Source organism: Nomascus leucogenys, chromosome 7b (genome assembly GCF_006542625.1).
Source record: "Nomascus leucogenys isolate Asia chromosome 7b, Asia_NLE_v1, whole genome shotgun sequence".
Lineage (NCBI taxonomy): Eukaryota > Metazoa > Chordata > Mammalia > Primates > Hylobatidae > Nomascus > Nomascus leucogenys.
The window spans coordinates 105,880,372-105,904,289 of NC_044387.1; the positions used below are offsets into that span (position 1 = coordinate 105,880,372).

Consider the following 23,918-nt stretch of genomic DNA (forward strand, 5'->3'; position numbering starts at 1 on the left):
ATAAGAATGTAAAGTCAAGGAGAGAAGAAAATCCCCACACTTTCTTGTTAGTTGTTTTTGACTGTTTCCAATCTTACCACGGCTTTTTTTTTTTTTCCTGCTCTCTTTCCCATTCTTTGCCTCTATCCCTTATTGTCGTGGCTGCCCAGGTCTGCATTCCAGGGGAGCAGCTCTTGGCCACACCCCAGCTTTGCATGGGTCTTGCTGCAAAGTCTATGCAGCTGCGGTCCCTCCCCGCGTGGCCCCCAGCTTCACCTGCAAAGGTGTTGTTGCTTTCATCCTGTCCCCGGCTTCCTTCTCCCGGCTGGCACAAGCCTTCTCTTCCAGTGGACTTGGTCAGCCAGCTGCTGCCTGCCCAGGCTCTCAGAAGCTGCCTCTGCTACTGCTGCGTTTTGCCGGAAGGGGCTGCCCAGATACACTGAGCAATGCTTTGGCAGAGTTTTAAAACTTAAAAAAAATCCAAACACTTTCACTTATCATCCCAGGAGAGCTCTCAGCAGGCGCGGCTGAAGAGGGACACTAAAATGTGTATTTTTCTTTGGACAGCTTTTCCTTTCCATGACATTAACTCTCTTCACTCCAATCATCTCACCTCCCAACTCCCAAACCACAGCTCCCAATCTCCCGGTGTTAACACACATCTATTTCAAAAAACGAACACATCACTGGTTTATTTGCAACGCATGTGGGAATTCAATGCAGCCAAAGAATTTCCATTGCCTTGTTCCTTCTCTTTTCTCTCTATTGCCCTAAGCCTCCTTGGTAAAAGGTAAAAGAAAAACAAACAAACAAACTAAACCACACAACATAATTTTACCATTTAACAAAATCGCACTGTTCATGATGTTTCATTCAAATGGAAAAACAGATTGTGTAATTCTCTCCCATCGACAGCTTTCTTTCTCTGCCACACACAGCATAACATTCATGAGAACTCGGATGGCACGGAGGGCAATCCTCATTATATAAGACCCTAGGAATGCACAAAGCCGTGGACAATCCGTCCTTTGTGGAGTCTGTGCACAGCCCCAGACAGACGCACACGCTGGCATTTCCTACCGTTCTAATTGCTGTGGGGATTCCGGATTCATCCACGGGCCCGATCCCTGGGTAATGCGGGGCTTTGATGACTGTCACTCTCTTCTCTTCCTCTGAGGATCGGTACAGGGGGATAGAGCTGCTGGTGGTGCCATCCAGAGACTGTGCATGCTGGGGATATGTGTCTGTGGAATCTGCACAGAAAATTTGGTAACATGGAATGTATTCATTGCACAGGGAATCATAAATTCATGTGTCTTGTTGTATATTTATGCCAACTGTGACACAGAGTCCATATTGCCATCACTATCCCTTTTAACTCATTTACTTTCCATCTGAGCTGGTGGAGACTGTGTAGGTGTGCAGGGAAAAGATCTATACCAACAAGGGCCTCCCTGTTTTGTGAGGGGAGGAAGAAGGCTGGGGGAAGAATGGCATCTGTTAAATGACTGTGTGGAGGCCGCTGAGTTAGGAAGTGCTCTAAATGCATAATCTCTTCTTCTCCTTCCAGTAATCTTTGAGGGAGGGCAGGGTAGGGGGAGCAAGAACCAGTTTTATAGATGAGGGGCAGGAGCTGAGACAAGTTCAGTAATTTCCCTCAGGTCATCATTTACATCAGTATTATTCTTGTGATACTGCTAACTACTATTAAGTTTTGAAATGTATTTCTAGACAAAGATATGACTGTTGAGTCAGTAACAGTGATTTCATAAAAATGAAGCAAAACCAAAAATCACTTAAAAAAATCTTCACATCCAAGCCTTTGGACATGAAAGATTCTGAATAAATAAATGCTTTAAAATTATTAGTACGATTTCCTATGTGCATTTTTACCTTAAAATATCAAAAAGTATGACTTTTTACTCTTTGATGACAAAAACTGCCCTAGGGATATAATTTAGATGAGGCTTATCAAATTCTTCATGTTTTTTAGTAACTTGTAGAATACTTTCAGAAGCAACAGACTACAGACATGCAGTATATATTCCATTTACTCCTAGTTCACAGGCATTTTAAAAAATCATCATTATTACCATTCCTCTGGTACGATTAATAATATGCCTATTTTTCTGCAATTAATTTGAAAATGTTGGTGACAAAGAATGACACTTTGTATATACTCTTTATGTCATGGTTTGTCAGGACTGCCACTCAGAAAGTCCTTTAAGGTGGAAATGAAAAAAATTCTCATGTTTCAGGGTGGGACTCATTGATACCATTATGTGTATATGATATATATCATGTATAAATGTATTTTTCATGAAAAATTTGTATAAAATAAGCTTTTTTTTTTTGAGATGGAGTCTCACTCTGTCGCCCAACTGGAGTGCAGTGCAGTGGCATGGTCTCAACCTCAGCCTCCTGAGTTCAAGCGATTCTCCTGCCTCAGCCTCCAGAGTAGCTGGGACTACAGGTGCATGCCACCATGCCTGGGTAATTTTTTGTATTTTTAGTAGAGACAGGGTTTCACCATGTTAGCCAGGATGGTCTCGATCTCCTGACCTCATGATCCCCCTGCCTCGGCCTCCCAAAGTGCTAGGATTACAGGCGTGAGCCACCGTGGCCAGCCATAAGTAAGCTTTTTAAGCAATTTTAACTCATCAATATAAGGGTAATTAAAATTCAAATCTCTCTGAGGTAAAATCCATTGTAACATTTGTAACTGCTATTACTATGATTATGACTATTTTCAATTTAGCTTGCATCAGAAAGGCATTTTTAATACATTTTTTGATAAAGAATGGATAAGGCTAGTTATAAAACTGCTTTATGTGCAGTTTACGTGCTGGATGGTGACGTAAAATGTCCCTGAATAAACGAACAGCATCACAGCGTTTCAACACTGAGTCACTGCTGGGGAAGGAGGTGTGCTGGCTGCTGTCAAGGAAGACATGGTGGTTCAAGTCCCAGGCTGTAGTTTCTTTCCCCTGCTGCTGGCCCCTTGAATGCGAAAACAAGGTTCAAACTCGTCCTTATTTTTATTTATTTATTTTTTTTGAGACGGAGTCTTGCTCAGTCACCCAGGCTGGAGTGCAGTGGCACTATCTCGGCTCACTGCAAGCTCTGCCTCCTGGGTTCACGCAGTTCTCCTGCCTCAGCCTCCCGAGTAGCTGGGACTACGGGTGCCCGCCACCACGCCCAGCTAATTTTTTTTGTATTTTTAGTAGAGACGGGGTTTCACCGTGTTAGCCAGGATGGTCTTGATCTCCTGACCTCGTGATCCACCCGCCTCGGCCTCCCAAAGTGCTAGGATTACAGGCGTGAGCCACCGCGCCTGGTTAAGCTAGTCCTTATTAAGACACAGTGAGGTATTTGACGCTAATTGACTTTCTATTTAATTCCAAAAAGGACTTGAGTGGGCCTCCATGATACTAGTATTTTTATTAGCAACAAATGTTTTTTGAACGCTAGCGTGTGCAAAGTCCTACTCTAAGCAGGGAGAATCAACTCTGCCTGCACATCTGATCCATTACCTTCTATGAACCCATACCTTATGCAATAGAAGTTAACCCTTTATTTTATTATTCTCATATATGGTCCACTAGCTGTCATCTTAGCAATCTTTTGTCCTAAACTACATGTAAAATTCATCTAGGGCAAGGTAGACGTACATATTCCTCCGAAACCTTATCAGAGCACTGGCCAGCTGGAATTTGTTCAATGTTTACATTGGGAATTTCTTCCCACACAGAATATTTTATATGTAAAATCTACTTATCAATATATTCTAAAATCAACGCCTATCTACATTCAAGTATGTATATTTTTTTTGTTGGGTGGGGATAGGGACAAAACTGCATTCACTAAGACAGGCAGTGAGACAGAGTCAGGCTTTGTTAATAATTATTTGGGAAAAAGCTGTGGCTAGAATAATTTGTCGAGTTTTACTTTCTATGTGTGTAAATGTATAGTTCCATTTTAAACAATCTAGATATAACGGACTTCCATTGTAACATCACACTACGGGCTGATTGTTAAAGGGCAAAATTTCGGCATAAGCCAGTTTTACTTTCTTAACTCTAAAAGGACATCATTGTAGGATTCACAGATGATCCTCAGGCACAGCATCAGCGAAGGCGCAGATATATTTAGACTTTAATAAGTCCCACAGCTACCTTTAAAGTTTTATACTTATAGAGCTTTGGTTGACGTCAGAAGCTGAGTTCCACCATGCACATGCTGGATGGTGACATAAAACAACCCTGAATAAATGAACAGCATCATAGCCTCTGAATACTGACACAGCGTGAAGGAGGTGTGTTGTCTGTGTCAAAGAAGACACGGTGGTTCAAGTCCCGGGTTTTAGTTTCTTTCCCCCTGTTGCTGGCCCCTGTGGCCAGAGGACCGGGCTTCTCCTTTTCTGGGAGGTGCAGGATGGTGCCGCTGTCCTGAGAATTCCCCTCTGCTCCCTGCTGTCCTAGAAGCTTCCTAGTGAGTCAACATCATGGAAACTTGTTCAGCCTGAATTCCTATGATAGTTCAATTTTGTATTGTTTTTTGATATTTTAGGTTTTTAAGTTACATTTTTACAAACTAAGAAATATTTATGGGCCGGGCACGGTGGCTTATGCCACCCAGCACTTTGGGAGGTAACCCCAGCACTTTGGGAGGTCGAGGCAGGTGGATCACCTGAGGTCAGGAGTTCGAGACCAACCTGGCCAACATGGTGAAACCCCCTGTCTCTACTAAAAATTAGCTGGGTGTGGTGGCAGGCACCTGTAATCCCAGCTACTCGGGAGGCTGAGGCAGGAGCATCACTTGAACTCAGGAGGCAGAGGTTGCAGAGAGCCGAGATCACGCCATTGCACTCCAGCCTGGGTGACAGAGTGAGACTCCGTCTCAAAAAAAAAAAAAAAAATAAGTATGTATCACATTATTTGCTGAACTATCCGAATATATGTTACCATGTAAGAGCATTTCTATCACTGTACAGCACAGCTTCTTTCCCAGGAGGCCACAAAGAGTCCATGAGCCCCATGAAATTATCTGCTTACAATTTTTTATGAATGTCCGTATGTCCATTTGTTTTCTGGAGGAGAGCTCTATCTTTTGCTGAATTCCTAGTCCTCAGAGGGTTAAGAACGATTGCTCTATACGATCACGGAATCTTCATTTAAGGGAACTCTTAAGTTTCTCTTGTGTGGCTTCCTGCTACCACATCCCTGACTGCAGGTCTTCCAGCCTTGGTCTGAACGGTGGTTTCCTCCTTTGTGAGCCAGTAGGTGACTGTGTCACTGCTTTGTGGGACGGCCTGTCCTCCTGTTACACTGTTTTAACTGTCAAACGATTCTCCCTTATATAGACCCCAGGAAACAGTCCATGGTGGAAGCTCTTCCAAAGACGAACAAGCTGCCCTAGTGGAAAACCTGCATTCATGTCCTCCAGTGGCCCAAACCCCCTTGCCCTAAGTAGCCATCTTCTTTTTCTTTCTACTCCACCCCCTCAAACATTTGAGTGCCCACTCCAGGCTCAGACACAGGTGGAGTCATCGTCTTGGAATAGCATGGTGCCCATTTTCTCCCCTGTTGGGTCCTCTGCCCCAATTTCTCCCTGGGGATAGGGTCATGAAATAGTGGCGTGCTGAGCGCTCCCGCCTCACCTTGATGCCGCATATCTCTCTCATGTGGTTGTACTTGCCGCATTGAGGTTGCCGTGGAAATCACGGTGAGTCAATTACTTACCAAGGGATGTGCCGTGCTGCATGACAATGCTGGAGTTGAGTGAGGCTGGGAGAGAATACGCCGAGGGGGAAAACGGCCTCTGATAGTAACTCATGGGACTCACGGCACCTCCTGAGTTTCCATTCACTGTTATCTGGCTCTGAGAAAAGTGCAAAGGCATCGAGTTAAATTAGCACATAGTCCCCTGTAAACATCATTCCATTAGGTGATAATAGAAGACTTCCAATCACATGACAGTAATCGGCTGCCAAGCTCTTACTTATTTTGAAAACTGATGTCAGAGGGCATGCTACGTTCTTTGCCTCCTCTCTCTTCCCTTATTTCTGAAAATCACTCTCTTGTGTATCTGAGGGCCCAGGGAGTGGTTAGGAAGAATGAAAGTGGCTGACTAGTGGGCATGCCACTCTGCCAACAGAGGTGCCAAATGGTATCAGTAGGAGTCAGTACCAAGTAAACGTGGAGGACGACTTTGCTCTGACAGTCGTAACGTCAGCGGTCAGAACACTGTTGTGCTGTTCCTCATGCAGCATTGACGTGGATGTCCTTTGACATGAGGCAAGGGATTGGTTCTCAGACTTTGTCAGGGATCTCTTCTAGTGAATGAATGTTTCCAGAGCTGGTGAATAACATAAGGAACCTAGTTGTTTGGATGTATATATCATGAAGCAACCTATTCTAGAAGGATCAAATACCTGGTAAAGGATCAGAGAGACATGTGCAACCACTGACTTCTCCCTACTTTAGCCTCATTGAGCACTTTATGAATCTCTGTTCGATTTCTTAATTATTCATTGTTTTGATTGTTCCGTATCTGACTATTTTATATCCCCAATGGTATCTCAAGCTTCTTGTTGAAGATGGTCATATATATGCTTCTTTAGTATTTTGTGTAACATGCAGCCTAGTGCTGATGACAGAGTAGCTGTTCAACAGGTATCTATTCTGATGGAACTGAATCAGCTTAGTTCACAGGTATCGAGCTCAGGACTATTAAGCACGCCTGTCTACCCACAGCACAGTACTGATCATTACAGGGTGCACACAATGCATGCAAATAAGATCAAACATTAGTAAGAACGTTTAGTGAAAATTATAGCTAAATACACACAACACACATAGGCACACAGATAAAGAACCATAATTTGTGAAACTTTTCTACTTATTTTAAAACAAAACAAACTTCTATTCCACAGGCTTGAAACATAGATATAGTAACTGCGTATTTCTGTGATTTCACTTCAAAGCAAATGGGTTTTCAAATGACCTAGAATAAGTCTAATTTCATTACTGTATAACTATACCACTTATGTCTCCAAATCAATAAACATTTCATTACAAGCCTTGTGCTTATTGATTAAATAATTCTCTAAGCTGTTAGAAAAATTACACTCATATCATAACCAGCCACATCTTGAGGACCTGCTCCTGGAGAGAGCTGGATGTTCAAATAAGTGTGAGGCACAGGCCTGCCCAAATCTTCAGAGCTTTTATGTACCTCTGATGAATGATTTGAGAAAACACTTTCACCTCCTTGCCCAAGTTAAGTTTGGTGGATCTTTGTCAGTATCATTGTAATACTATTATAAACATGTTATAATTAATGTTAAAAGCCGAAGAATCCTTCTTATTAAAAACCATCAGGTTAACTATATTACTAAACTTATAAACTTGCTCTGAATCCTATTTTGATGGTTTCAATAATATTGACTAGGGGTTAAAAAACACTGAGAGTAGATTTATTCTTTTATTGTGTTCAACCAATCAGGATTTTACGACTAAAATAATATCATTAGCATTTTAGAAAATATTGTATTGATATAGTGAATTCATTATCAGGAAAAACATGTCATGAATAATCTATTTTATTTTAAACTGATAATTGCAATTAATTTCTCTTACAAGTAGCTCTGCTCGTGCCCACAAGACTGTAATAAGACAGTTAGTCTCCTGTAAAGTCTTAAAAACAGAAAATTGAACAGGTGAGTTGGTAGATTGATACCCTCTCACTGCCTTCTTTTTTTGGTTAAAGGTCCTGGTAAAGTTTTAAAAGCTAAGAACCATTGAAGCACAGCAGGGCATGGAAGGAACCCACACCTGCTGCGCTCCGGGCGTCTGTGGTTGGGCTGGTCCTCTGCGGCAGGGAGGGCCTCGCTATGGGGTTAGGCCTGGAAAACGAGGCTCCTTCTGTAGCCAGTCTCTGAATGGAGCATTTGAATGCAAAGTGTTAGACACAGCCATTGGGGGAATACTAAATCCCATTACCAAAAAAAGCATCTTTTACTTTATGTAAATTGTAGTGTCTTAAAAAACATATGGCTTATTATAACATTTCTCTGTGCATAAAATTTGCAGACTTATCAGCTTGATAGAACATAAAACTATGTAGCACAAATAAAATTTTGTCTATGACAGTGCTTATTCAGAACTTCATTATAATATCAATTTATTAAAAACAATTCGATTTTTTTGCCTGAAGCTATGTCTCTCTTAAATGGAAGCCATTACTTAGACATTATATGCAATACAGAATCTGTGCCATAAAATTTTGAAACATTTTAGCCATTCACAGATCATTTATTAGGGATTGCTTATCACATAGATATATTTAAATAATATATGTATGGAAAAGATGTATATATTGCTATAAATGAAAGACAAATTATTGATACACAAAATAAAAAAATGTATTCATAAATTTCTGTCCTGAAATGGCTCAGGAAGAATAATTTTAAAAAATCATACAGCTAAATTTCTGAAAGGTAGATAAGATTATTGACATCATTCACTCCTGGACAATAGATGAGTTCAAAAGTTGTAGCTGTTAGAGAAGGAGGAGCAAGAAAAATTAGCCTCATGCAGTCAGTAATCATTTATGTGAGAAACAAGGATATAGAAAAGAGTCACACAGGACACATTAACGTGAGTCTGTGAGAAAAACTACTAACATGTATTAATACTGGGTTAAAATTTTTTGAAAAATTTTAGACTTTCTCTATGATCATAACATATTGTGATGTATACTCAGCTAATAAGGCAAATCACTGTACAACTCATCAGCTACAGTTAACACGGGAAACCATAAGTAACTATTTTAGAATAACTGTAAGTAATTCTAAAATGAAAGAAGAGAATGAAGTGACTTTTTCAGCCTTAAGCAAGCTTGTGGGATGACTAATGATTTCCCTGACAGATGGCATAGAATTGGTTTCGGAATAACACCTATGCAAATAAAAATGTCAGCTGAAAAATGAGATGGCACAATAAATCAGTCCTTTTAAGGAAACGGTGGAGGCAAAGAAAGGCAGAATAATTACATGAGTGGCCGCAGGGGTGGTTAAGGTGGTGCCATCTGTCACAGCAGACCTCTGACCCCAGGTGGGGGAGGGTGTCTCAGAACGGCCAGTGGTGTCAGAGTCACCAATCTGCAGCTCCTCTAGCATGGCTGTGGAGGACTCACTCTCCGAGCGGGAGGAGTGCTCGGCCAGGGAGGAGTCTGTTGTCAGAGAGCCTGTGTCGTGGCTGTGGATAAGGCTTTCAGGAACTGGGAGCAGGTGTTTGTATAAGCAATGGGAAAGGCTCTGGGGATTATGCAGGCGTGAAGACCCCAAACCATCGGGTGGCGGAAGGCTAAGTGACGCTGAGCTGGTGCCACTGCCTGGTGAAAAAGTGGCTCGGTTCAAAGGTACCACGGAAGGAGGGCACGGAGGAGAGGCTTCTGGTGTGGTTTGTCTGTGTGTCTGTGAAGCATTTACCTCCAACACACTGGCAGGTAAGTTCTGATTTCCAAGCTGAGCATGAGGAAAAAATAATAAGAGATAAATTATCCAATTAACAAAAGTACCTCTTTTTGCGATGTGGCAGAGAAGGCAAAGCATTGGTTTTATTTGCAAGCACTTTAAGGAGTTACATTCAGATGGATTAGGTGCCAACCACACAGTGCAGAAAAAGCATGAAAACAGGAAGAAAGTGAATCCAGTCGGTGCGTTTTGAAACAAGGCCGGTTTTCACATAGCACTGCAATGTAATTCTGGGTAGGGGCTTGAGAGTGTTGGCATAACGAAACTGTCTCCTCAGGAGTTTTAGTTTTTGTATTTGTGACAATGATAATATATCAGACTATCGGTCAGCAGAATTGGTTTGCCCTTCACTAGAAAAATCTAATAGCATAATTGCCTCCCCCTTGCCAAAATGTCCCCAAAACATAAATCTGTTTGTCTTATTTTTTTCCTGGTTTATGAATCTAAATACTGATAATACTAAACACAACTAAGTGGAAAAGATAAATGGAAAAGATGTTTTATTTCCTTTCCACTCATTAAATCTGTTCTTTGATTTCACTACAAAATACGAAAAGAATTGGACTTTAAAATATCCTACCAATGCAAATAGAGGTACCCGGTGTGAAAATGAAAACCAGCCACTGATAATGGTTAGAATGTACCCTAGTTAGTTAGAACAATGGTTGGCACTAAATCTTAGGTAAAGGAGAAAGAAACTGAAGGAAAAATAAAAGATTTAACAGCTCCAAGGCTATATATAGCCCAAGAGGCTAAACATAGTGCAGGGATGCTCTGTAGGAGGAAGACAGAAGATGACCATTTGAAATTTTACAGCCACCTGTGGTAGCCTGGATGACGTCTGACCACACATGACAAATAGGATGATAAGCACTCAATTCAACATAAGTGAATAAAACTCCGAAGCAAGTTTTCTTACTTATTTTTTTCTACCTTTCAGAATAGATACTTTTTGGAGGGCATGTTTGGGAGAGGAAATGGTTTTAAGATAGATGGCCAGAGGTATTGTGAGATATTAGTACAAAGATGGGAAATGAATGAAGGAGAACTGTTTACACTTAGAAATATTGCCTAATAAATGTATAAGTCACACAATTTGGTGTTCTTTGGCAGCCATAATTTTCATAATGGCTGATGTCATGCGCGTTGTTAGCATGATAAAAAAGTTGCAATAGTTTTTTTTTCTCAGACTTTTACTTGAATACTTAAAAAAAATCCATCATATAAAAAGGTCTCTCTGAATCATAGATCCCTTAGAAATCTGATAAAAGTGACTGATCCTTCTTTTAGGGAAATGCACAAATTCATACGTACAGAAAGTTCTGCATAAACTTCAGGGGGACAGAGACACTCTAAAGCATAACTTTAATCTAACGGGTTAAGAAACCCCAACCTTGGATAAAAAGACAGATTTTCTTGTCCTAATCTTACTTCATATGATTTTTTTTCTTGTGTAAACATAGTCATTTTAAATGTGATATATAATATGTATATTTTACTGTTCATGGTTGTTTAAATCTCTAGAAATAACTGACAGAAATCTTAGTTACCAAGAACTTAAAATGTTTTGGTAGGGATGCATCCTTATTATTACTGAGTATTTATAATAATTGCAATCTTACTGGAGGTGAAACTGTATTATGAAATTATCATAATTCTAACAATATATTAAAATGTTGCCATAAGTCTGAATGTAATTCAGTATAAAGCAGTCTTTGGATAGCATCAATGAAATTTCCCCTAATAATGCAGCTTTACTAAGGATCTTTCCATGTAATACTAATCTCTTTTTAGTTTTATTTATGCTGAACGAAAACTATGAAATAATACAAATCATACAAAAGGATTCGAGTTATCTGCTCATGAGACTTTTCCCTTTCAAATTAAAAGAAAAAAATCTAATGACTTTAACCCCCATTGTATTGACTGGTCCATATCCTATGACTTGAAACATGTCAAAAGCTAAAGCGTATTCTTTCTAAAATCACCATTGTCACGGGTAATACAATCATTAGTTTGCATAGCACTGTGTCTGGGGATGGCCCTTATCCATTCAATTGTTCTTCGAAATAGAATGTCCACAGAAAACAAAATTATTCCACCTTTTGAATTTCTTTCACCACCTCCTGACATGCTCCCGGTTTTGAGTCTTTTAATGCACGTGTGTGTATGTGTGTATGTGTGCGCATGTGTGTGTTTGTGAGTGTAAGGCGTGAAATGTCTCGTGGTGAGTCACATCACACTTAAATTTCTACAGATAAAACTCAGTAATTCAACAGTTACACTGGTCACCCACAAAAAAGCTTTGACAAGACCCCAATCTCCACATGAATGGAATACCCTGTAGACCCAGGGGGAGAGAAAGACCATGTTACACATATTTCTCCTGAGGAAAATCAGAAGAGCAGCAGGAAAGGTATGAAAGGGGAAGAAGGCAGTATTTTCCCAATCTGGACTATCTTGAAAATAGGGAAAACTGGCTTTAAACAAGCACATTTTTTTCTTACTTCGTGAGTGGCAAGTAGATGACTGCACGTAATCATCCTAATTGTTTTAGGTCTCCTTCTTTTCAAGACCATGGAAGGCTAAGGTGTTTGAATAGGGATCAAGGGTCACCAACTTTTTGTGAGTATAAATTGTTTTTTCTTTCTCAAACCCTTGAGCTAGCAGGAAGGGGGTAATGAGAAACACCAGCTAGCAGCCAGCGGCTGCCTGGTCTTCTGCAAAGGACGGTGCTTAAACCTTAATACGCTTCATATACCAAGAAAGAGCACCTGCTTACTCAAACGAGCACTGAGCGTCTTCGTCCAAATGACTCCAACACAGAATGCTAAAGAGAGCCTGTGGATGAGAGTGATCACCAATCAACACTGGAGCTCCTGAGGAATGAAGGGGCACAGAGATTCAAGGGAGGGTGAGCTTCGGCAGTGGAAAAAGTGTATTGAGTTGGATGAAGACATTGCAAACTCAAGTGCTCAGCGTGGGCCAGGAAAAGTATCCAGGATGTGCAAATCAAGCCCGTGTTGTGTGACAGGGAATGATGGGTCCGATGGCAGAATGCGGGAGTCATGTACCCCCTCCAGGTGGGCATCATTTACCCATATCCTTTGCCTTGAAACACGCTGAAAATTAAAGCTTACTGTCTCGAAAACCATCACAGTCATGGGTAATATGACCTTTAGTTCGCTCATAAGCTCAGTGACAACACATCTATAGTCATAAGCCCCTAAGCCGTCACCTGTTGACTCAGCAGATGTGGAAGCTGGAGGTGGAAGAGGGTAGGTGTGAAGCGGGGATGTGAAGAAGGAGTGCATGGCCAGGCCTCGGGAGAGGAGAGGAAAGTGCTTGTTGGGGCGCAAAATTTAAAGAGTGACAAAAACTCAGTAATTGAGATAAATTCTGTTTCAATGCAATCTTTGAAAGAAAATCAAGATCAATGCAAAAAAGAAAAAGTACCCCATACCGAACAAAAATGTCAAAAATATAAATGAAGACCAGTGCATGCCAAGCCATAGGAAAAGAGAAAAAAAATTGGGTCTGGAGTTTTTAATGCAAGAAAACTCATCAATAATATTTTCAAAATCTACATTTTTGCTTATTTCAGTTTTAGTTGAGAGAATAGACACGTTTGACAATTTCCAATTAACTGATGGCAATCTTAAATAATTTGTAATTAATTTAAGGTGAAGTAAACATGTAATAGGGCAAGCGCAGTGGCTCACACCTGTAATCCCAGCACTTTGGGAGGCTGAGGTGGGTGGATCACCTGAGGTCAGGAGTTCGAGACCAGCCTGGACAACATGGTAAAACCCTGTCTCTACTAAAAATACAAAAATTAGCCAGGGGTGACGGCAGGTGCCTATAATCCCAGCTACTTGGGAGGCTGAGGCAGGAGAATTGCTTGAACCTGGGAGGCGGAGGTTGCAGTGAGCTGAGATCACACCACTGCACTCCAGCCTGGGTGACAGAGCAAGACTCTGTCTCGATTAAAAAAAAAAGGTTTATTTTGCTTTAAATAAAATATTTAAGCTTAAGATAATGTGTGAGTGTTAATAAACCTGCGTTTCAACTTTTCAAAAAAATTCTAATGACTTAAACATTCTAGGAAAAAGCTCATTCCTAATATATGAAAACAGGTATAAGGGAGCACAGAATTTCCTTCCACTCAGGCTCCAGGTGGTTTGACATGACCCAGAGGCTGAGGATCCTAACATCTCTCTCTTAACACCTTTAGTCATTGAGCTTCTAGGCCTCATTTCTCAAGGAACATAAGAAATATATATTAAATGTCAAGCAAAGAAATCTGACAGGCTTTTGTTCTCTTTTTTCCAATGATAGTAATTGACTTGAAAAGAAAATATCTAGGAAGGGTTTTGTTTTTTTTGTTTTTTTTTTGGAGTCTTGCTCTCGACCTCCAAAAGTGCTGGGATTACAGGCATGAGCCACCATGCCCGGCTGGAAGGGGTTTTAAAAAAACCAATCTTTACCTCCCATCCCCGCATCCTTTAAGGACAATGTGCCCCCTCTTTTCATGGCCTGTCCTGGTGGTATGAGGAGACCTGTCCGGCAGCTGTGTCTGCGGCCGGATCATCATTTTGCTGGCCACAGCTGATTAGGAAGGGGGAGTAACTGGACTATGCTGGGCCAGTGGGGCCCTGCCTCCCTCCTGGGAATTTGAATTATATGACACTGAATGCCCCTCAGGTAGCTGTTGGGTACCCAAATGCAAGGAGTCAGAGAATATCACGGAAACCCATGGGCAACTTGAAGTAACGACACAGCAGAAACTAAGAGAGAGACAGGGAACTGTGCAGCTCCTACAACGGAGAAGGACGGAGGGTAGCTGCTTGGTCATTGCCCCGTTTCCCTAAGGCCTGGCTGTATTGCCTGCATTGTAATGATGTGAGATTGTCTGACAGCCTCATAATAAAAATTATTTTAACCATATACTCCCTACCCAAGACCTGGGTGACAAGTGATCTAAAATTGTCACACAGATTGGGCACACTGACGGCATGTGGCATCTGAATCTGGGGAGTAAATATTTCTACTGTACTCTGTGGTATTCAGGTCAGGAATATGGTTTTGCATCTGGGAAAGTGTCATATTTTAAGAACATTACCAAAATATGGGATTTAAAAATCAGCTTGTGTGACAGCATAGAGGTAGCAGAGGCTAGTGGCTGAGCTGTGGATCTTGAGTCAGACAGACTTGGGCAAGTTGTTTAATTTCCTTGGCCTCAGTTCCTTCCTTCATGTGTAAAATATAGGCATGGATAAAACCCATCTCTTAAGGCCTGTAAAAATTAAGTAGGGCAATGTAAAGTGCTTAGCACAGTGCCTGGTGTGCTGTAATAGCTCTCAAAAAAGGAGAATCATGTTTTACAAAATTAAAATGCTGGGAAGGAACAGGAGTGCCCTGCACAAAGCCAGTAGCAGGGTAGGGAGGAGAAGGATCACGTGAACACTGTCAGATAGAGGCAGAAGAAATTCCGTCTCCTTTGCTCTGTGGATAACCATGCAGAAGTTAAGGAAGGCAGATCATGACCTGGTATTAGAAATTTTTTTTTTTTTTGAGACGGTGTCTGGCTCTTTCACCCAGGCTGGAGTGCAGTGGCGCGATCTTGGCTCACTGCAGGCTCCGCCTCCCGGGTTCACGCCATTCTCCTGCCTCAGCCTCCCGTGTAGCTGGGACTACAGGCGCCCGCCACCTCGCCCGGCTAATTTTTTGTATTTTTTAGTGGAGACGGGGTTTCACCGTGTTAGCCAGGATGGTCTCGATCTCCTGACCTCGTGATCCGCCCGCCTCGGCCTCCCAAAGTGTTGGGATTACAGGCGTGAGCCACCGTGCCCGGCCAGAAATTCTTTCCAATAATTCGATCTCAGAAATGGCCAAGCACTGGACTGCTGCCTTGGAACGTAACTGAGCTCTTCATTAAGTGTATTCAGAAGAGGCTGGATGCCCATCTATTGGGAGATGTTGAAGAGGACGTTTTATTTGTAAATTCATGTTGGGCTCCCAAGTATTCTCTAATGTTCAATTATTTAAATACATGCATACGCATGCGCGTGCGCAGACATCAGATGGAGAAATTGCCAAAGACCTGATCAACTAATGGCATTACGAGCCCACAGAAAGGAAGCCGTACTAATGGAAGACATCAATGATTGGGGCTGGTCTTGATAGCAATGTTCCAGAAAGTGCGCTCTGCAGTTCTGCACCTAGCATCCCGCGCTGCTGACATGTCTGCATTACTCTGTCCTCCTTAGCATCTACATACTGATCCCATGGAGCAAAAGAAATGAGTTTCCTCTCCCTTCTACAGATAGTCAGGCAAGTTCCCCCGTGAGTCCCCAGCATATGTGCAGTGGCAGCTGTGAAGGTGAGGCTTTGGCAAATGATTGATTATGTTGTTTCATAACGGACAGGACAAGCTTATCTTCCTGAAGCAAGGAACATAGCACAGATGCCATAGAAACTGTTTGGGGGTGTAGCTTTTTGCTGGCTTTCCAAAGCGTCTGGCTTATACCTTCACTTACTTGACACTGAGAACAATGTGACATTTTTAGCAACAGGATATCTGGTCACACAGTAACAGAAGGATAACATGCCTCATTTCTGGTCTGTTTGTAGGAGGTCAATTAAAGCACATGCCATTTAGAAAACACTATGAAAAACTGTCAAATATGAAGAGAATTTCTAACGGTGACCCGTAGTTTTCTTCTTAATGATCAGACTTTAATAATAACAAAACTATATAAATACAACTTCTGGAACACTGAAATGTACTTTTCACATCTGGGTGTACTTTTATTGCTTGGGCCTGCTAATTCCTGGGAGCAATTCTTTATAATGGAGCACATACTTGGCTGACTCACAGTGTATAGCTTACAGCACTTGGCATTGGCTAAGGCTTGCCAGAATGCGGAGTGCAAGTGTTTAAAATGGAAAGGTCACCATTGTGAAAGGTCATTACATGGAAAATGAGACTTAAAAATGAATCATATCACAATCATCAAGATGTAGGAACAAACCAAATGTCCACTGATGGATAAATAGATAAAGACAATGTGGTGTATACACACACCAGAATACTATTCAGCCTTAAAAAAGACGGATATCCTGCCACATGCTGTAACATGGAGCAATCTGGAGGACCTTACACCAAGTGAAGGCCAGTCTCAGAAGGACAAATATCTGAGCAGAGAGTAGAGTGGTGGTTGCCAGGGGCTTGGGGAAGGGGGATATGAGTTGCTATTCCGTGGGCATAAAGTTTTAGTTATGCAAGATGAATAAATTCTAGAGATCTGCACAGCATGGTGCCTACAGTTAACAATACTGCATTGCACACTTACAAATTTGTTAAGAAGGCAGATCTCAAGTTAAATGTTCTTACCAAAATTTTAAACAGAGAATAAAAACTGCAACAGCTTCATGCTACCATTTTTACAAAGCCTTAGAAAAGAGGACACACTATCTTGGAACAAACTGAAAGTCTGTTGAAATAAACTTTTACATACCAGTAAAAAAAATGAAGCATTGTTGAAAATAATATATTTCGTTTTCCCAATCAGATGCATAATTTGGAAAAATATTATTTAATGATGATGACAGCTACCGTATGTTGAGGAATTACTATGAAGCAGGCACCATGCCAAGATCTTTATATGTTTTACTCAAACCTCCCAGCAGGTCTATGAATGGTTGCTATCATTGTCCCTGTTTTATAGATGAGAAAACTGCTGCTTGGGGAGGGTGAATAACTAGATGAATGGTTTTATGTTAATAAGATCTTGAAACAGCTGACTGCCCAACCACTCTCTTCCCAGTCTCTCTCATACCCACTCCAAGAAAGCCTCCTTCCCCACTATGGAATCAATGGTAAGTTTTCAGATTTCATTTCAAACCTGTCTTATCAACAGCATTTGTGCAGCGAACCATCCCTTTCTTTACACACATTTTCCTCGCATGGCTTTTAGGATGCCACATTTTCCCAGATTTCCTCCTCCCTTAGAGGACACTGCTTTCAGTCTCCTCTGCTGCTTCTTCCTCTTAATGTTGAGATTCCCTCAGGCTCAACCCTTGGTCCTCCCCTTTTCTCTGTCCTTCCCCCGGTGATCTCACTCTGTCTCATGGCCACAAAACCCATCGACTAGCCAATGGCTCACATTTCCAACCAGGACCTTTCCCCTGAAGTACAGGCTCTTACATCCAAATGCTTACTTGACCACTTCATGTGGGTGTCTAAGAAATGCCTCAAACTTCCTGTTTCCCAAATGGAACCTCTGAAGTTTCCACCAACCTGCTCCACCCACAGCTGTCCAGTCTCAGCTGATGGCAATGCTATCTTCCAGTTGGAGTCAACCTTGACTTTTCTCTTCCTCACATCCCACATGCAATCTGCCAGGAAGTCCTGTTTGCTTGACTTTCAAAATATATTCTCACAGTCTGATTTCTCACCACCTCCTCTGCTGCCCCCTGCTTTGAGCCCCCATCATTTCTCACCTAAAGGACTGCAGTAGTTACCTAACTGGTTTGCCTGATCTCCTCCTTGCCCCACTATGGTACGTTTTTCACTGCGCTGCCAGAATGATTTTGTTAAAATATAAGGGAAATAATAATGGTGGTAGCCTCAACATCCTCCAGTGACCTCCATTTTTATTGAGAGTAAATGTCAAAATCCTTGCAACGGCTTACAAGGCCTCCTGTCATCTGGTCTTTGTTATCTCTGACTTCACTTCCTATCACTCTCACCTCACTTACTTCCTCTCCCTCCCTCAGGCTTCCTTCTGGTCCTCCCACAGCCGCAGCATGATCAACCTCAAAGCCTTTATATAAGACATTCCCTCTGCCTAGAATATTCTTCCTCCTTCAAAGCTGTTCTGTCTTTTCAGTGAGGTCTATTGATTGAGTTACCATAGTTGACATGATATCTGGTCTCCACATCTCTATTTTGCATGGCATAACTCAATTTCCATAATCTTCTAATATATGTAATTTATTCCAGTTCTTATTAATGTTTGCTCCTCCTGCCACACACAGACAAATTTTAAGCAGGAATTGTTTCAAATCCAACTCTGTCACTAGAACAGACTTGACATAGGTTAGGCACCCAATAAATATTTGTTGAATAAATAGCAGTGACAGGATCTCAAATCTTAACTTTCGGATGGTGCCGATACCTTGGGGATAATATAATCAAACTAACCGTCTCGCTCAGCCTGGATAAAACCATGCAAAATGAAAGGTATCAGCTTGTTTTCAAACATCACAAAACCATTTTGAAGAATCAAACCATGTTGGATGAGTCCAATCACTGACATATGTTCCTATGACTTCTCCTACACCTGCTTCCTGGCGTGCCCATCCTGGGACACTGGCGAGTCTGCTCACTGACACTGGCACAGGCCTGTCTGTACAGTCGCAGAAAGATTTTGCTCCCTCAGACCTTCCTGGACTCCTGAACCCGATCAAGACGCATCTGCCTTAGCTCCCACCGTCATGGCGCCGTGTCTCCTTGTCACTGATGAGTAACTATTTCACAATGAGAAGTCGCACTCTTTCAGAGTGGCGGCCCTGCAGCCAGCCTGCCAGGGTGTGTGTTCTGTTTCTGCCTTTTGCCAGCTGCATGACCCTGGGGGAGCAACTTACTTCTGTGCCTCAGTTTCCTTAGCCATAAAATAAGGACAGTAGTAATACCTACTCCATGGGATTGTGGAAATTATTAATAAACATAAACAAGCTGCAACAGTGCCTGCATAGAGTAAAGCCTTAATATTTGTTAGCTGCTATTAATGTTGTTACTATTATTATCATCTGATTTCATAGGTGCTTTCAGAAGATAATACCTTAATTAGAAGAAATTGCTCTATTGAACGAATTTTGCGCATCTTGATTAGCTGATGGAAAAGATATTTTAGTAGAGATATGATAATACCAGCTTGTCGTTTAATCATTTCTGTTTAAGGCTTTTCTGCTTTATGAGTGGGTGGGGGGGTCTTGGTGTCAATTAGTTATCTTTTGGAGATTTTCTGCACAGTTTAAAAGTATATCTCCTCAAGGATATATTTTGGATGATCTTTTATAACACAGATACAAAAAGGAGTATTATACAAATTATTTGCTTAAGCACCAGTGTTTTCAATATTAACACTACTGCTGTTGCTACTATTATATCTTTTATTAACAGCTATCATTATTGAGTGCTTGCTCTAGCCTAGTCTATGGTAATTCCCTAGTCTTATCATAACCTATAAATTAAGGATTAATTAGTATTCTCATTTCTTTGTTCGGACTCAAAGAAAAGTTTAGATGAATGTCTCATCACATAGTCGATGATGCCTGGATTAAAATCTACAGTTTATCCTTAAAGTTTATGCTTTTAGCACTACATTTTTCTATGGAGAAGTCAAAAAGAGAAGCACATTTCTCCTGTTAACAGACTAATACATGTAAGCAGAAGGATGCTATGAGAGAATTCTACATATATGGAAAGAAAGTTTTACTTCCTGAAAGTCTGGATAATAAAAGTTGGTTAATACACTTTCTGAAATGATAAATTGATTAAGTTTTAGTGAAAATGAATATTGAGTTGCAAAGAAATAGACACTGCTTAAAATAAAGATAACTATTCCCTGCCAAAGCAAATTATAATTGACAATTATTTGACGAGGTTTTACACATGTAAATAAAGTAAATCTAAGTGCAAAAAGATCTAATGTGAAAAATATTTCTTTGAAACCTAAACATGCTTTAAGTCCTGAAGTAGTTTGCAATGTCTTAAATGAAAACTGACCCCTCAATGATTTCCCATAAATATCTAGAAGAAAAAAAAATTTTAGAACATGATTTCTGGATGAAAGATCTGTATACGCACATTTACATTTAAAAATACATAGACATTTGCTGATGAATTTAGTAGGGTTTTAAATTGGAAAATGGTTTCTTTCTCCTTTCCCTTCCTGCTTGGAAACTAAGAAAGCATTCGGTCACATAAGAAGCCCAAACCAAAGGAGTTAGGGTCTCTACAATATGCATGTATGAACACGAAGAGACTGAGAAGCTTAAGGTACCACTCTGCAGTCTGAGGACTGAGAGGCCGCTGCAACTGCAGATTTTTGTCTCTCTTGCTGAAGAGGTATCTTTGCAGTCTCTGGAGAAAGCTCAGGTAGCCGTTTGTGGCTTTCAAGATCCTGTCCTGAAAGGGGAGCTATCTGAATGGAAAGAGATGCTGTGTGTGTCTCAGGCACTGGATTAGGGGTCAGTGAGCAGGGCCTTTTGAGGAATGATGGTACTTCGACAGATCTGGAAAACTGTGGAGTATTAATGGGGCTGCTACTTCCTAGATCCTGGTTATGGGTTAGTTTCAAGGTAGAAATCCTCCGAGTTTGAGAATCTTGCCTGTAGTCCTCTTGTAGAACTGGGGTGTTGATGTTAGCGAATGGTGCAGGATCCGTGCTGGAAGCTGCTGGTAGTGGATTAGTGATTTTTTGTGTATACGACATGGTTGTGTTAGATTCTTCAGAATATACAATTGTCTGCCTCGAATCTTCATTGGAGTACATAGTTCCCTGAAGAGGTTTTTTGTTAGCAAAGTACTCTGTACTGGAGGGAATTTGTGTGTTAGTTACTAACTGGTCTAAAATGACACCCTTTGTGTGACTGGTTATCAAAGAGCTATGAAAGCTCTCTTTTCTGTCTGGTGGAGGGGGTGCCTGGAGTGACAATGGGATCCAGAGAAAGAAATAAAGTTGAAAGAAAAACAGAGAAAGTCCAAGTTAGTCATGAAAGAAACCAGTGTCAACCTTGTCTTTACAGAAGTAAAGCAATGCCACACCTTCTGATTATGCTATCCATTTTGTTTAGCTAGACTGAGTGATCATTTTCATTCCATTTAGAATGCAGTTACGTTTATTATCAATGTTTGCCCTTAGGGGAAAAAAGTGTTGCCAGAGAATACATGATAACATTTGCTCCATCTACATTCAGGGAAATTATGTTAAAAGTGAACATATGTTCTCTTGGCATATTTTATTAGACTTTGAAATATATATATGGTTTATTTAATAGCATTGTTTTATAACAATTTTCATGCTTGTGGCACAATTTTACTAATATCTCCAACACAGAGCCCTTTTAGTTAATATAACAGTTGCATACTCATAGTTATTGAATACATAAGATATTGCTGACCCCATCAGTTTAAATCCAAAGCATCAGCTGTCAGCTTTTAAAGAATTAGAATATATCCTAGGGATTATGTTAGAAACCGATATACTTTTATGAGCTTAATCAGAAACAAAACCAAACCAAACCCTTGTTTGTTAAAATTTGTTCTCCATGTTGTAAATACAAGCCCGGCAAGCAAACTAAATACAAAAGCAAAAACATATTAAAAATAAAACGTATTGAAATACGCACATTAGGAAAGAGGCTGTAAGCAGTGGTCTAATAATCATGCCTTAAAATAATACAGTAGACAAGAGTGTGCAGGGTTACCTGAGTTGGTGATCTTTTATCTTGTAGGTTTGGTCGAACGCTTCTAAAACCTTTTGCTGCAAGAGAGGAATATGTAGCATCTCCATTCAGTGTCTCTTGATTGCCATCATTGTAAGATCTCCAAGCTTTCATTAAGGGAAAACAATTGGATACAAAAATATCTACGTTCACTTAAACATTTTTTATAAAATTTATTTTTATTTCCAAAATCATTTTTATTTCCAAAATTGTAGTGTTCTTGCTAGAGGTTTAATTTAATATGCATAACAGTATATGAAATTTAAATTTAACATGAAGTCAGCAATGTGGCTATGAATATGTTTTCTAAAAGTCACAAATAATATAATAATTATTCAGAATATTTTTTCTGTACCTGAGTCTGGTGACTGAGAATCACGCCCTGAAAGAAAAAAAAATGTTGAAGTTAAGACTAAGGTGAAATAAATGAATAACCCAGTAAAAATAACATGGCAAAGAACTATATGCATTATTTTTGCAAACATTATTTCAGTTTTAAAATCTGGGTATGTCAAACATGCCAAAGGGAGGCTTGTACATTTATTTTTACTTCAATTAGAATGTCATTCATTAAATATCTATAATATATAAATATCTGTATAGCAAACACTCATTTTTCCCCTCAATAATGTTGCAACATGCAATTTTAATCTTATTATGGCCAAAGATGAATATATGAATTTCTAAATATCAAATTAAAGGATCAAAAGAGATCTGGTTTATAAACAGCACTAACTCAAACCGCCAGATCCTTAGCTTCCAATGCCCTGGTGTTGATAAGCATATTTAACTCCTATGTTAGAGAACTGTATTCTGTAGTTTGCATTTGTTTTACCTTAAGAAACTGTAGATCTGTCTACCATATCATGTGACATTTTCAAATTATTCTCAAGACTGAGTTTTTTTCTTATTGCAATATAAAAGTCATTTTATACTCAAATATGAAAGAGCTGTTACAATATGTTCCACTGTCTTTCAGCTAGTAAGCTGTGGAAAATAAATTTCAGTACTAATAAATTGCTTTTGGTAAGGCAGTTGGCAAGTTATCAGTGATATATTTGTTATCAATTTTATTGAAGTTATATATTCCAAAATCTTCTATATGCACATTTGAGGTAATCAGTTGGCACGTTTAACTCATGTATATTTGAAGTCATCAGCTTGTGTTGCCTGGTTTATTAAAGCACATGGTCAACTTTACTTAGATTCATTAAGCTTTAACTTTGGAGATGATCCTAGGGGTCAGATCATTAGCCCAACCTGCTCTCCAGTCCTGGATTCCTTCTACGTGTTCCCCAGGACCATTATTAGATTCCCATTTCAATTCATAAAACAGGAATTTTACATGCTGGAAAAGTCTTTGTTTTTCTTGTAGTGCTTCGGAATAGTTATTTTCAAGCTTAAACACACGAATTTAGAATGATAAAAATGGGCTGAGAAATGCGAGCATCTAATTTTTAGATAAAATATTTGATATGGATTCTTTCCAAATCAAAGGAAGAAACACAAATGTGAGTCAGCACAGAGTACATTAGAATGATTCCAGCTCAGGTGAGCTAGAGAAGACTAATGAATTCCCATTCTTTATGAACATTGATAACTTTGTATGGATTTTATCTCCAATGAATTTAAAATTGGAGTAATAAAATGGGTACCATAGAGAAAAATTACTTTGAAGAATTATGCATGAAATGTTTATTGGACCCTACTTCTAGAATTTGTACAATTTTTAATTTTTTTACGCTTGGTTTGGTAAAACTGAGATAAAAAAGAAGGCTGTGTGTTACGTGCTGGGGACAGGGTAGTGGGAGCCAGAGGCTTGGAGATGCAAGGGCGCAGGTGTGGTGAGAAAGAAGAGGGTATACTGGGCAGGTCTGAAGGACAC

General features: G+C 40.2%; 1 protein-coding gene across 5 annotated transcripts in view; it reads right to left on the reverse strand.

Moving 5' to 3' along the window:
* Positions 1-23,918, reverse strand: part of SORBS2 (sorbin and SH3 domain containing 2) — a 377,296-nt gene that overhangs the window by 72,036 nt on the left and 281,342 nt on the right. For 2 of the 5 annotated variants that reach the window (XM_030816403.1, XM_004088576.3), the window contains 4 exons: positions 22,389-22,415; positions 22,016-22,140; positions 5,721-5,859; positions 1,060-1,232 (listed from right to left, as the gene is read on the reverse strand). In XM_030816403.1, the coding sequence (XP_030672263.1) occupies positions 1,060-1,232; positions 5,721-5,814 (267 nt within the window). In that variant the 5' untranslated portion in view covers positions 5,815-5,859; positions 22,016-22,140; positions 22,389-22,415. The other 3 variants (XM_030816404.1, XM_030816405.1, XM_030816402.1) reach the window with 2 other exon arrangements.